This window comes from Mus musculus, chromosome 6, assembly GCF_000001635.26.
Source record: "Mus musculus strain C57BL/6J chromosome 6, GRCm38.p6 C57BL/6J".
In the NCBI taxonomy this organism is placed as follows: domain Eukaryota; kingdom Metazoa; phylum Chordata; class Mammalia; order Rodentia; family Muridae; genus Mus; species Mus musculus.
The window spans coordinates 58,007,110-58,022,978 of NC_000072.6; the positions used below are offsets into that span (position 1 = coordinate 58,007,110).

At 36.4% G+C, this 15,869-nt stretch overlaps 1 protein-coding gene and 1 pseudogene across 1 annotated transcript; one reads left to right on the forward strand and one right to left on the reverse strand.

Moving 5' to 3' along the window:
• Positions 1-1,073: 1,073 nt before the first annotated feature.
• Positions 1,074-2,093, reverse strand: Vmn1r26 (vomeronasal 1 receptor 26). The gene has a single exon (NM_134172.1). It carries the CDS (start codon positions 2,091-2,093, stop codon positions 1,074-1,076), a length of 1,020 nt encoding a protein of 339 aa, NP_598933.1.
• On the forward strand, positions 10,368-10,648 carry Rps15-ps2 (ribosomal protein S15, pseudogene 2; annotated as a pseudogene).
• The last annotated feature ends 5,221 nt before the right edge of the window (positions 10,649-15,869 follow it).

Sequence of the window (15,869 nt, forward strand, 5' to 3'; positions counted from 1 at the left end):
CCATGCTGTTATTATCACAATTGCTCTGTAGTACAGCTTGAGGTTGGTGATGGTGATTCCACCAGAGGCTCTTTCATTATTGAGAATAGTTTTTGCTATCCAGATTTTTTTGTTATTCCAGATGAATTTGCAAATTGCTCTTTCTAACTCTGTGAGGAATTGAGTTGGAATTTTGATGGGGGTTGCATTAAATCTGTCGATTGTTTTCGGCAAAAATTTTTACTACATTAATCCTGGCAATCAATGAGCATGAGACTTTCCATCTTTTGAGATCTTCTTCGATTTCTTTCTTCAGAGACTTGAAGTTCTTATTATACAGATCTTTCCCTTCCTTAGTTAGAATCACACCAAGGTATTTTATATTATTTGTGACTATTGTAGAGTGTATTGTTTTCCTAATTTTCTTCTCATCCTGTTTATCCTATGTGTAGAGAAAGGCCACTGATTTGTTTGAGTTAATTTTATATCCACCTACTGCACTGAAGTTGTTTATCAGGGTTAGGAGTTCTCTGGTGGAATAATTGTGGTCACTTACATATACTATCATATCATCTGCAAACAGTGACATTTTTACTTCTTCCTTTCCAATTTGTATCCCCTTGATCTCCTTTTGTTGTCTAATTGTTCTGGGTAGGACTTCAAGTACTATATTGAATAGGTAGGGAGAAAGTGGGCAGCCTTGTCTAGTCCCTGATTTTAGTGGGATTGCTTCAAGTTTCTCTCCATTTAGTTTGGTGTTGGGTACTGGTTTGCTGTATATTTCTTTTATTATATTTAAATATGGGCCCAGAATTCCTGATTTTCTAAGACTTTTATCATGAACAGGTTTTGGATTTTGTCAAATGCTTTCTCTGCTTGTAATGAGATGATCATGTGGTTTTTGTCTTTGAGTTTGTTTATATTATGGATTAAGTTGATGTATTTCCATGTATTGAACCATACCTGCATCCCTGGGAAGAAGCCAACTTGATCATGATGAATGTTTCTGTGCTCCAGCTTTCCCCAGGCATCCCCGGTTCTTTTGGAACAGATGCTGTGTTCTACTCACCAGTGATCCTAAGATCCTGGGAGTGTTAGTGGACCTGTATGGTGGAGATTCCTCCAGAGACAGTGGGACTGTCCACTGAATTCAGATCCAAAGTGGCATGATGCTGGCACAGACCGGAGGAATAAATATCTTTTTTAAAGAAGACAAAAATTGCCCCTTTAAAAAAAGCTTGGTGGCATTTGAGTATTCTGTTATCAGAACTGATTTGTACCAAAGGAGTAATTGTGGGATAGACATTCATCACAAACTTCTGTACAGTCAGTATGACTGTGTCATACCTCCACAACAGGACTGAGGTAGATGAGATGATGAGGTCTACCCAGTACATTACCACAAAGAAAACCACCAGCACCAGGATGGTCTGTGTGGCCTTTTTCTCAGGAGATGCTCTCCAGTAATTGATGCTATGAAGATGCTTGCATTGCTTCTGATGTCTGAACAATAAAAGCACCATGTATGCACTTGTTGTCACCATGACTCCTACAAGAAACACATCTCTTAAAGTTGTCACTGTTAAAATCAATCCCCTGATAATTTTGTTTGTGGGAAAGTATGAGCAGTATTTGCTGATCTTCATTTGGTTGGTGTCACTCACATTGGTATAAGCACCAGCAGAGAAGAGCTGGTTACTGCTGAAAGACAAATTGAACAGCCAAAAATAGAAGAAAATGTATATGATGTACTTTTTTAGTGTATGTTTAAATTTTGCCAAGAAAGAGGTACTGGGACTCATAGTGACGGCCTGGAACACACTCAGGAGGCAGGTGATGCAGATAGAGAGGCCTCTCATCACCCTGTTTATGTAAAAAGTTGCCTTACATTTGAAGTTATTCTCAATGTTCAGTGACGCAAATAAGTCTGTAAGCCAAATATCCCCTGCAGTAAGGAACATCATTATGTGAACAAAGTTTAGTTGACAGGAGATCAGGTCTATGGGCTTAGGTCTGTGACCTAAGACTATGAAAATATAGAAAATCAGTAGAAACATATTGGCTAGAACTCCAAGTCCAGATTGGAAATAAAGGACATTCTTAATTGAAGACATAAATGTGTAGTATATTCATCTTAAATCATAATGGAAATCTCTTTCATATATCTGAAAAAAAATATATTGTGTCACATTTATGATTACTTTAGAGTAAGGGTATATAATCATATTTTCCCTAATAATTCTTGAGTAAGATGTTTATTTTTTGATTTTTCATATTAGCTATATCCTACATTTCTATATACCCTCCAAGTATTTCTTATATAGAGAGAATATTTTGGACAATGAATGTACTTAGAGTCATATCTACACAGAATACACACTTTGTGTTTCTGTAGTGCACCTGAGACTGGTACTTTTAAAATACAACCCTATTGCTTTAAACTGGCTCATTTTATACTTAACTAAAACAGTAGTAATGAGCATAGAAGATCAATCACATTTGTACAAATGTATAAACACTGTGGTCAGCTGGGGGAAAATCATAGAAGATATTCAAAAAATTAGATGTGAATATATCATACTGTATAATTTTATTGTGCTCTATTTTGCAATTATCCATATTTTAATGCATGATTCTCATGGAATCTCAGTCATAATTCATAATAATATTACAGTTTTAATCAGCAAGGGTCTATCTCAATTCATTCTTTTTAATGTTTCTTTTCTCATGAAATCTTACATTCTCAGAATCTTGAATGACAAACATAGATACAGTGGAAGACCATTAGTGTAACTTCCAGAACCAATTAATTGTATTAGCAACATGGTTCTAAATGAGTCTAGATGAGTCCAGTTTAGTTCTCATCCAATTAAAACCCTTTGTGAATTCCAATTCAGGATTAAGAAACTGATTCAGATGTATCAAGAAAACACTATTTTCTTTTTAAATTTTTGGGGAGGATGGATTAACAGGATTATACTTTCTCCCTTTTCAGCCATCCATGATGTTATATTCCCTAACTTCCTCTTTTTTTCTGTATTTATCTCCTTTTTCCTTAGCTAAGAATCCATTCATTTTCCCTTTTCCCTGTTTGTTTAATTGTTCCCTGCTTCTACTCCTGTTTACCTGCCTCCTTAGTTCTTTTGTATTTATCTGGCTCTTCAACCCATAAGGAGCCCTACCTCTTCCATTTTCCTGATCAGATAGATACTTGAGGTCTGCTATTTGCTCTCCATTGCTCCCACTGTCACCCTTATCCTGACAGTGGTTCCCTTTTCTTTCCATGTTTGTGTAGTTACTACAGACTACATATTCACATCTGAATATGTGGAGCTGGGAGCCTCCAACAACAGAGAATATGGAATGCTAAGACAAACACTAATTTCAATACATCATGACAAAGACGAACTTGTTGAAGTTGACCATATAGTGATGATGTTTGGGAATTTCTGTTTAAAAGCAATTCCTTCCTATGTAGTAGAAAACAAGGTCCCCTTGTTATCATTCATCACCAGCACCCAGACACTCTTTACTGCTCTATTCATCAGTCATACCTTTGGTGCTCATGTAGGTTATTTGCCCTGGTTACAAAGAACAATTTTTTATTGGATTGATTTAATTCAGTACTTTAAAATCAGCTTCCTGGTAAAGAAGTAGAAAACATCTACACTGATTCAAAGCCTGTGGGAAAAGAAGGGCCCAATTATATTTTCAAGTTTACTTGAATATTCCACATACAAAGACACATGCATGTTTGTATGTATAAAAATAATGCATCAGTTAGTGGAAAAGACCATCCAATAATATCCCCATGAAAATAACATGATAAATCACACATTTTATAGTTACATGATTTTTGCTTGTAAAAAGCTTAGTCTACTAAATTAATCCCAATTTTCAAATCCACCCATTGACTTCTCTCATCAAAACACATTTAGAGTAGCTGTACAGTGACTGTTTTTTAAAAAGCTCCATGATTAGTAGTTAAGAGAACTTTTAACTCTTGCAGTGTGCCTAGGTTTGATTCCCAGCAATGACATTTTTCCTCATGACCATCTGTAAGTCTAGTACTGGAGTATTCATTGTCCTGTATGATATGGCATAACAGTGGTACTCAGACATACATGCAAGCAAAACACTCATATATGTAAAGTCAAATAAATACATTTTAAATAAAGAAAACCTCTGGATAATACTTAATTTAAGACTTGGTCTCCAAACTGTAGGAACCACAGCCTTTTTGAATTTTAAAATTGCAAATGCACAAATCATATATATATATATATATATACACATATATATATACATATATATATATCAAATTTTCATTAATTATATATCTATAAGTTATTAAAATGCATGTAATACAAAAATAATGATATGTGGCAAAATATAGTAATTTAACAGTTTTCCCCCAAAGGTATGGTTTTCAAACTTTCTATTTTTATATTCACTGCTCTGTAAATGTTTATCACATATAGAAAATGACACATGTTCTAAAGGATCAAGTGGCATCTTTGTCTGGGATTCACTTAAGCTCAGAGTGGATCAGAAATGTCCATAGCTACCATGGATACAGAGTTGCTAACATAGGCATGCAGCAAGTAAAGTTTTCTGTTTTATTTGAAAATAATGCAGTGGTGGGTCTTTTCAATTAGTTTAAATTGTAATAATTGGTTGTAATTATTAAAATCCAAAATGTGTACATAACCATTCATAATAGTGGACAAGCCATCACTATGAAATGGACTCAGAATTTAAAAACTAATCAGTGTGCAGACAGGTGTCTGAAGAGACCTGTAGCAAAAGTGACCAAGAGCTGTTTTCTCTATATTCTCCCAAGAAAAACTAATTTACCTTTTCATTATTCCAGAAGTTAATTTTAGAATAGTCTTCTTTTTGAATTTATGATGATCTTTGCTTTCTGCAACATGGAGGTTTTGTAATCTAAGAGACATACAAATAAGGTAGGTGACAAGTATCAATTTTACTTTAAGTTTTAACATATGTAGTAAATGATGACCTAAAATTTGTATGACAGCTCAGAGAGATCATGAAGTGAGTATGTGGCTTTCTGGTACTATATACATGATGTTAGCTCATGTACTGTCCTCTGCGAGCCACAAAACTAAGTCTTCAGAAATCTTAGGAGATGAAGACCTTAGCCATCCAAGCTAGTTCCAGGCAATTTTTATAAAATGGAGGACAGTAGGAATAAATACTGATCACTTATTAAGAAGGTATTAATTCACAGATATTACTTGATCCCCTTAAATAAATTAAATGCATGAATTCTGTAAAAATTGAGTTTGCCGCAGGTGACCCTGATCAGAATATTCTAGTCTCACACTATGAGCCATTTCTCTGTGATGAAGCTGCAGCAGCAGAAATGTTGCTGCAGAGACTGGGGAAGCAATTATCCCCAGAGTTTCACAAGTTACATAGCATAAATTTGGGAAAGGTATGAAAATATTCAAGTAACCCAATCACAAAAGAACATACATGGTATGTACTCACTGATACGTGGGTATTAGTCCAAAAGTTTGGAATACCCAAGATACAATTCACAGACCACTTGAAGAAGAAGGAAGACCAAAGTGTGGGTGCTTCTGTCCTTCTTAGAAGAGGGAATAAAATACCCAGGGGAGGAGATACAAAGACAAAGTGTGGAACAGAGAATGAAGGAAAGACCATCCAGGAATTGCCCCACCTGGGAATCCATCCCAGATACAGTCAACAAACCCAGACACTATTGTGGATGCCAAGAAGTACATGCTGACAGGAGCCTGATATAACTGTCTTCTGAGCGGGCATTCCAGAACATTACAAATACAGAGCCAGATGTTTGTTACCAACCATTGGACTGAACATGGGGTCCCCAATAGAGGAGTTAGAGAAAGGACTGAAGGAGCTGAAGGGCTTTGCAAACTCTATAAGAAGAACAATATGAAACAAGAACGCCTCAGAGCTCCCAGAGACTAAACTATCAACCAAAGTGTACACATGGAGGGACCCATGGCCTCAGCTGCATATATAGCAGAGAATGGCCTTGCCAGGAATCAATGGGAGGAGAGGCCCTTGGTCCTGTGAAGGCTCAATGTCCCAGGGTAGCAGTATTTGAGGGCTGAGAAGTAGGAATGGGTGGGTGGGTGGGTGGGTGGGGGAACACCCTCATAGCAGCGGGTGGGTGGAATAGGGATTTTTTTTTTGGATGGGGGGAACCAGGAAAGGGAAATGTTAATATTTTCTTCTAGAAAGTCACCCTTATTTCACCAACTTTTTTCATGGTTCAACATAAGTTTTCTACTCAAATAAAATTAATTATATTTTCTTTATATTTAAATATGTTTACCCTTCAAAGCTCCTAGCACATCATTTCACATCTTTCTTGTTCTAAAGATGTAGGGACATCTCACTCAGCAGTAGCCAAGGGAAATGTGCCCAAATGAAACACTCACCCAGCTGGGATTTTGACAAAAAAAAAAATTGTGCCCAAGGGAAACAATCAAATGTTAATGTAAAGACTGCTGTTGAGTAGTAGATCCAGGAGCAGTGCTGCCTCAATTTACATTTGTGGTCCATAGCACAGAACCATGTAACCTTGGCTACTTTTATTACTAAGGGTCAGAAAATAACACTGCCAAGCTAAATGAGTGACTATAAGCTTGCATATAATGTTTGAAACTGAAGCTGTGTGTGCTGACAAGTAATATTGGGATGTTTATACATTTGTATGGAGTATAATAATTGAAAATTAAGAGTGATTTCTATAAAATTGTAAGCATACTTGCCCAAAACCCAGGTATTATTCTGTGGTTTCATTAAATCCTAAAACTTTATTTTCCATGATCATTTCTGTCATTCAATACTAAATGTTGACTGAACCTGGAATTACCCAAAGAGCCTACAGATTAAAATGTACTTGAAAACTAGATAGATATACCTGTTCCTAACAGTTCTTGAAAAAATTCCATAAAGAATATTGCATCCCTGTCTTAAACATGTGCTTGTTATATGCACAAATGTTATACGTATAAGACATGGATTACCCAGAAACTATATGCTTGCATAACTAATTCTAATGCTTACCTGTAAGCATTAGATGTAAGACTTGAGCTATTTCTTAGTCAGCTTGAATAATTTCTCATATAAAAGAATAAAGTGTAAACAAGAGTAATTATGAAAACAATCCAAAAAAGAAATCATTGCAGTAGAATAAACAAATCTCTCTAATGTTAAACAAAACCCTCATTATATGATGTTAGCAGTATCGTATGTATTCCTAGGCTATGAGTTAAAACTTTCCATAGAATTCCTAAAGATATACAAAATTAACAAACGAGAAAATTACTAAATTATTTAGTATTAGTTTAATATTTCTAGCTTAATTTTCATATTATTAAACATACACAGCCAGTTAACACGAGAAAAGAAATAAAATGAGAAAATACAAAATGAAATTTAAAGTAACTTAATACTGTAAAGATAATCCTGCACACCAAAAATGTATGTTTTTTTGTTGATCACTCTCTAAGGTATTTCAGTGTCTTGTTACAGAATGGAAAATTAACACATTTGGCAATACCAGTGTAGAACCATTTTGTTAGAATTATTAGAGTACACACTTATGAGAATGGTATGCCAGATGTGCTCCATAAGTGCTGCATCTGGAGCAACTTATTAAATGCATATGAAATACATTCAATGTAAAAAGTCATGGCCTGCATTATACGTTCGGTGAATATATAATACCCATTGATCACCTTCACCCTATTATCCTTTTCTTTCTCTCTATCTGCTAGACCCTGCTCCTCTTCTGAATAGTCTTGTTCTAGTGTCACTTTTATAAGCAGAGGTCATAGTTAGAGAAATCTATGGTCTTATATCAATCATTACACTGGTACTTTATGTCTACAAGCAACAGTTGAATGCTGGTTATACAAAGTGGCTCAAAAGTAATATTACAAACACAGACTTCTGTAAACATTTATTACAAAAAATCCTACTTCCTTCTACCACCTACTTACAGTTCACTATAATGGATTGAAAATGAAACACTCACCCAGCTGGGCTTTTGACAAATATCCTTGTAGAATGAAGCCCTAAGAAGTAGTTATAAGGAAGAGATGTCATCGGCTCATCTCCCTTTAGACCCACAATTATAATGTCATCTAGAGAAGTCAGCTCTGACCTTAGGAAGTGGAAGTATCAAATGGAAAAGTGAACTTTCCTAATTCCAAGAGAACAATAGAGTTGTAGCAGCTGAGCTCTGGGTTCCTCATGTGTGAGCTATTCACTCCATTCTATATCTGTCTCTGTGGGTTAACCAATCACAGTCATTGTAAAATAACAAAACTATCAATGCTAATATCCCTCTTTAAAAAAGTAGAAAACAATTTTAGATTTCCCATGGTATACTTCATGCTTCTAAAACATTTGTGATCCTTTCCATGCGTACTTGACAGTATGTTCAGGGTCTTACCTAAAAATTAACAGCTCTTTGATCAGACTAAGAAAATGTCACCTCCTCCAAATACACTTAGAAAAAGTAATTGTTTTTACTGAGCACTTGGGAGTGAGACAATGTATTATCAGGAGAAACTGGGCGGTTGGTGCTGTGAGGTAGCTCAGTTGATAGCCAGCATGCCTAGAAAATATTTTGTGTGTAGATACCATGAAAAAAAAAATAACACCTTAAAGTTATAGGCACAAATGAGGAAATTCTTGGACAGATCAGTTATATAAGATGTGTATCTAAACATAATAGATCCAATATACAGAAACCAATAACCAGCATCACATTAAATGGAAAGAACCTTAACGCAATTCCACTAACATTAGGGACAAGACAAGGCTGCCTACCCTCTCTGTATCTACTCAACTTAATGTTCTAGCCATAGCAATAAGACAACTAAAGGAGATAAAGCGGGGAGAAATTGGAAAGGAAGAAGCCAAAGTATCCCTATTGGCATATGATATGATAGTACACATAAGTGACCCCCCAAATTCTACTAGAATTCTACTTCTATAGCTCATAAACAGCTTCAGCAAAGTGGCTGGATTCAAAATCAACTTAAAATAAACCAGTGGCCCTCCTTGTGCAAACAATGTATGTGCTGAGAAAGTAGTTAGGAAAAAAAAAACACCCTTCACAATAGCTACAAATAATATAAAATACTTTAGTGTAGCTCTAATCATGCAAGGGAAAGGCCTATATGAGAAGAATTTCAAGTCTCTGAAGTAAGAAATGGAGGAAGGTATTAGAAGATGGACGGATCTGCAATGCTCATGGATTGGTAGGATTAAAACATTGAAAATGGTTAGTTATGAACTAACCAGTACCCCCAGAGCTTGTGTCACTAGTTGCATATGTAGCGGCAGAGGATGGACTAGTCGGCCATCAATGGGAGGAGAGGCCCTTGGTCTTGCAAAGATTCTATGCCCCAATACAGGGGAATGCCTGGCCAGGAAGCAGGAGTGGGTGAGTTGGGGAGCATGGTGCAGGGAGGGTATAAGGAACTTTCAGAGAGGAAACTAGGAAAGGGGATAGCATTTGAAATGTAAATGAAGAAAATATCTAATAAAAAAACATATTGGAAATGACCATCTTGCCAAAAACAATCTACAGATTCAGTGCAATTCACACCAAAATTCCAACACATTTTGTAACAGATCTTCAGAGATCAATTCTTAGTTTCATATGGAAAAACAGTATACCCAGAATAGCTAAAACAATCAGTAAAAATACAGTTAAAGTACAAGAAAAGGACAGTAGAAGAACTTCTGGAGGAAACACCATCTGTGCTTTCAAGCTATTCTGCAGAGCAGCAGTAAAATCATTTCATAGGAGTGGCCTAAAATCAGAAAGGTTCATCAATGAAATAGAATTGAAGACCCAGAAATAGACTCACATCCCTATGGACACTTGATTTTTGTCAAAGAAGCCCAAACAATGCAGTGTAAAAAAAAAAAAAAAAAAAAAAAGAAAGAAAGAAAGAAAGAAAGAAAGAAAGAAAACATCTTCAACAATTGTTATTGGTATATTGGTATATTTGAATGTCTGCATGAAGAAGAATGCTAATAGATCCATTTTTTTCATCCTGAAAAAAATGCAAATCCATGTGGGTCAAAGCCCTCAATGTAAAATCTGACACACCAAATCTCATAGAAGAGAAAGTGAACAACTGCCTTGAACACATTGGTAGAGTAGACAAATTCCTTAACAGAATACCAATTACTCTGACAGATAGAGCAACAAATACTAAAAAGAACCTTATGGTACTCAAAAGCTTTTGTAAGGCTAAGTACTCCATTAATAAGATAAAACAGTAGCCTATAGAATAATACATGAATAATGTATCTGACAAAAAATGAAAGAACTCAAGAATTTTGGTGCCTTTTCCGAGTAACCGCCAAGATGGCCGAAGTGGAGCAGAAGAAGAAGCGCACCTTCCGCAAGTTCACCTACCTTGGCGTAGACCTCGACCAACTGCTCGACATGCCCTATGAGCAACTGATGCAGCTGTACAGCGCCCGCCAGAGGAGGCGCCTGAACCGTGGTCTTCGGCGGAAGCAGCACTCACTGCTCAAGCGCTTGAGAAAGACCAAGAAGGAGGCGCCACCCATGGAGAAGCCCGAGGTGGTGAAGACACACCTGAGGGACATGATCATCCTGCCGGAGATGGTGGGTAGCATGGTGGGCGTGTACAACGGCAAGACCTTCAACCAGGTGGAGATCAAACCAGAGATGATTGGCCACTACCTGGGCGAGTTCTCCATCACCTACAAACCCGTGAAGCACGGCCGGCCAGGGATCGGTGCCACCCACTCCTCCCGATTCATCCCCCTCAAGTAGCCGAGGCCAATAAAGACTGGTTTTGGTCCCTGGGGGGGGGGGGGGGGAAGAAGTTTGGTGCCAAGAAGTCAAATAACTGAATTAAAAAGTTGGGTAGAGAGAGTCAATGCTGGTAATTCTCAACAGAGGAATCTCTAATGGCTGAGAAACACTTAAAGAAATGTTCAACATCTACACTGATCAATGAAATTCAAATCAAACTAACTCTGAGATTCCATCTTATACACTTCAGAATGGATATGATCAAAATTGCAAGGTATAGCACACACTGGTGAGTCTGTGGATCAAGAGTAACACTCCTCCATTGCTAATGGGATTGCAAAATGGCACGACTACTTTGGAGATCAATTTTATAGTTTCATTGAAATTTGAGAGTAGTTCTATCCCAAGTCCCAACTATACTACTTATGTGCATAAACTCAAAAGATGCCCCCTCTATACAATGGCACTTTCTTAGCTATATTCATTGCAGCTTTATTCACTGTAGTCAATAACTAGAAACAACCTAAATGTCCTTGAATTAAAGAATGGATACAGAAAAATGTAGTTCATGTACACAGTAGAATACTATTTGGCTATTTAAAATCAGGATATAGTGACATTTGCATACACATGTATGCAACTAGAATATGTCACTATGTGTGAGATAACCAAATCCAGAAAGATGTGCATGGTTTGCACTTACTTTTAAGTGGACATTGGACATAAAGTACTGGATTATCAAGCTACAATCCACAGACTGAAAGAAACTAATAGGGAAGGCTAAAGAGAAGATAAGTGAATCTCACTCAAGTTAGTGAACAAAATAGTCATTGGAAGTGGATGGAGGAAGGGAACTGTGTGGAAGATACAATGTTGATGATGGGGATGGTGATAGGGATCAGGTATATGAAGGGGGTGTCAGAGAGGACTGGGAGTGAGAGTGGTAAACAATCGAGAAACTTGAGAGTAACCAGATATCTGGGACAAGGGAGAGTCCCAGGGTGTCTATAGAAGTGACTCTAGCAAAGATTCATAACAGAAGTCATTATGAAGACAGAACTGGCCACCTTCTGAAACCACGCAGGACTTCCAGTAAAAAGAAGAGAACATCAACCTATTAAAAAAACCTTCAATCCCAAATTAGTTCTGCCTACAGGATTGACAGGTATAAAGGTGGAGCAAAGATTGATGGAGTAGCCAGCCAATGATTGGCCCAACCTGAGATATAACTCATTTTCAGAGAGAGAGAGAGAGAGAGAGAGAGAGAGAGAGAGAGAGAGAGAGAGAGAGAGAGAGAGAAAAGAAAGAACTAAGTGGCGAGATCTAGCAAACTTAGTAGCACACTTGAAAGCTTTATAACAAAAAGAAGCAAGCCCATTAAAGAGGAGGAAGAACAGAAAATAATCCAAGATCTGAAAACATTCAAATAGAAACAAAGATAAGAATAGAAAGAATCAATAAACCAACAAAGTGTTTGTTCTTTGAGAAAATCAACAAGTTAAAAAAACTCATATCCAAACTAACTAAATGATACATAGAGAATATCTGAATTCAGAAAGGAAAACAGCTCATAACAACAGACACTTGGGAAATTCAGTGAATCAATAGGTCATAGTTTAAAAACCTGTAATCCACAAAATTGGAAAATCTAAAAGAAATGGACAATTTTCTCAATAGACACTAATTAATAAAGTGAAATCAAGATCAGCTAAAAATTTAAATAAATCTATATCCCCTAAAACCTTGAACCAGTCATTGAAAGATTCCCAGTCAAACAAATGATGGCTTTAAATTCAACCAGATTTTCTTTTCTTTTCAGTAATTTTTTCATTGGATATTTTCTTTATTTACATTTCAAATGTTATCCTTTTTTCCTGGTTTCCCTACCCCGGAAGACTCCTCTTATCCCCCCCCTCCCCCTGTTTCTATTAGGGTGTTTCCCCCCACCCAGTTACTCCTGCCTGCCTGCCCTGGCATTCCAGTACACTGGGGCATCGGGCCTTCACGCAACCAAAGGCCTCTCCTCCAACTGATGCCTGACAAGGCCATCCTCTTCTACATATGCAGTTGGAGCCATGTGTCTCTTCATGTGTATTCTGGTTGGTTTCAACCAGACTTTCAATGGTGAATTAACACCAACTCTTCAAATTATTCCACAAAGCACAAACAGAAGGATCATTACTAAGTTCATGTTATTAAGCCACAGTCTCCCTAATACCTAAGTCACACAAAGTTTCAGCAAATAAAATTTCAGATCAATTTCTTGCATAAGCATGGACACAAAAATACTTTAAAAATACTCTCAATATATAAAAATACACAAAATATCATCCACCATGACACAGTATTTTTCATCACAAAGATGCATTGATAGTTTAACATACAAAAATCAGTAAATAAATCTACTATATAAGTAAACTGAAAGAAAAAATGCACAAAATACATAAATATCTCATTAGGTACTGAAAAAACTTTGACAATATCTACTACTTCCTCATGACAAAATCTGGGAGAGAATATGTATGCAAGGACATGCCTAAATATAAGAAAGGCATGTTATAGCAAGCCTATAGCCATCATAAATTAAATGAAGAGAAACTGAACACAATTCCACTAAAATCAGGAACAAGACAAGTTGTCAACTCACTCCATATCTATCCAATATAGATAGATATATATACTTGAAGTACTAGCTAGAGCAATGAGACAACTGAAGGAGATCAAGAAGATAGAAATTGTCAAAATAGAAAGGAAAGAGATCACCTATATTTACAGATGATGCGATAGTACATATTAGAGAGTCCATATATTTTACCAGGAAACTCTTACATTTGAGAAACACTTTCAATGAACTGCATGGATACAAGAGCAACTAACAAAAATCAGTACCCTTTGTAAATACACATTACAAACAGGCTAAGAAAGATATCATGGAAACAAGACCCTCCACAATAGCCACACACAACTTAAAATACTTTGGAGTAACTTTAACCAATGAACTGAAAGTCTCCTATGCCAAGACCTTCAAATCTTTGAAGAAGCAAATTGGAGAAGATATCAGAAGATGGAGAGATCTCCTATGCATTTGGATTAATAGGATTAACATAGTAAAATTCTCTGTTTTTCATGCCAATACCTGTAATGGAGCTTCAAATCAAGAATGGTGATACTTGCAGATGATTTTTTATTGTACACAATTGCTTTTATGGTTTTTTCTACATGAAGTTGGGTATTGACCTTTCAAGTTCTGTAAAGAATTGTGTTCAAATTTTGATTGTGATTGTGTTTAGCATGTAGAATACTTTTGGTAAAATCACCAATTTTACTATGTTTACTATGAATTTTACCAGTTCACAATTGTAATGGAATAGAAGTCCCTGACATAAACCCACATACCGATGGACATTGGTTTTTGATAAAGAAGTAAGAAATCTACAATGGAAAAAAAGAAGGTATTTTCAACAAATGGTATTGGTCAATCTGAATGTTGGCATGTAGAAGAATACAAATAGACCCATATCTATCACCCTGCAGAAAACTCACATCCAAGTGGATCAAAGACCTCAACAAAAAGTGAAATGATTCAATCTCTTAGAAAAGAATGTTGGGAATAGTTTAGAATATATTGCTACAAGAGACAACTAACTGAGCAAAACACCTATGGCACAAGCATTAAATTGAACAATCAATAAATGGGACCTCATGAAACCAAAAATCTTCTGGAAGGCAATGGACATGAATAAAATGGTAGCTTACAGAATCAGAAACGATTTCACCAACACTACATCTGACAGAGAGCTAAAATGCAAAGTAATAAAGAACCACAGAAACTAGACATCAAGAAATCAAACTAATCAATTAAAAACGGGGTACATATCTAGGCAAAGCATTCTCAAAAGAGGAATCTCTAAGGGCTGAGAAACTCCTAAAGAATTGCTCAACATTTTCACCTCTCAGGGAAATGTAAATCAAAACTACTTTGAGACTTACACCCATCAGAGGGCTAAGATCAATAACACAAATGACAGCTCATCATGGCATGAGTTTGGAGTAAGGGCAACACTCCTCTATTGCTGGAGGGAGTGCAAACACATGTACAACTACTTTGAAAATCAATATGGCATATCCTCAGACAATTGGGAATTAATGTACCTCAAACCCAGCTATAATACACCTGAGCATATGCCTAAAGGATATTCAATGATACCAGAAGGATACTTCCTCAACTATGTTCACAGCAGCTTTATTCATAATAAGCAGAAACTGTAAACAACACAGATGACTATCAACCTGTGACTGGATTAAAGCAAATGTGGGAAATATACACAATAGAATATTACTCAGTTGTTAAAAATAAAATAAAGGCATTATGAAATTTGTAGGTAGATAGATAGAACTAGAAAAAAATCATCCTGAGTATTGTAACCCAGACAAATACAGTGTATGCTCTCTTATTAGTGGATACTAACAATGAAATAATATATGATCATGCTACAATTCACACACCCAAAGAGGCAAAGTAACAAGCAGGGCTCAAAGGGAGATGCATGGATCTCCCTGAGGAGACAAAAGAATAGAGTTTGCAGGTAGTCTGTGGGGCAGGTGATGATGGGAATAGGAGGGATCAAGCAGATCATGAAAGGGATGGAGGGAGAGTATTGAGAAAGAAGATTGGAATTAGGAGGCAGATGAAAGGGGTGATGTTGAAATGTATTTAAGAGGAAACATCCTGAAATATATGATAATGAGCTTAGTGAAGGTTCCTAGCTATCCAGGATTCAGAACCTGAACTGGGAATCTTCTATAAGTAGGCAAGGCATGCAGCACAGGGACTTAGACATCAACCCCACCACAAAACTTTCTTTGTACAATCTTTGCTGCCTGTAAGATGTTCTGAGGTAATGGTGATTTTGAACTTGTTGGAGTGGCTTACTTTTCTTTTTGTTTTTTTGTTTTTTTTTTCTCATTTGGTTTTTGTAATATTGATATTCTGTGGCCAGTGAATTAATGATTTTAACTGGAAGCATTTTGTTCCATCTTTAAAAATCATCAA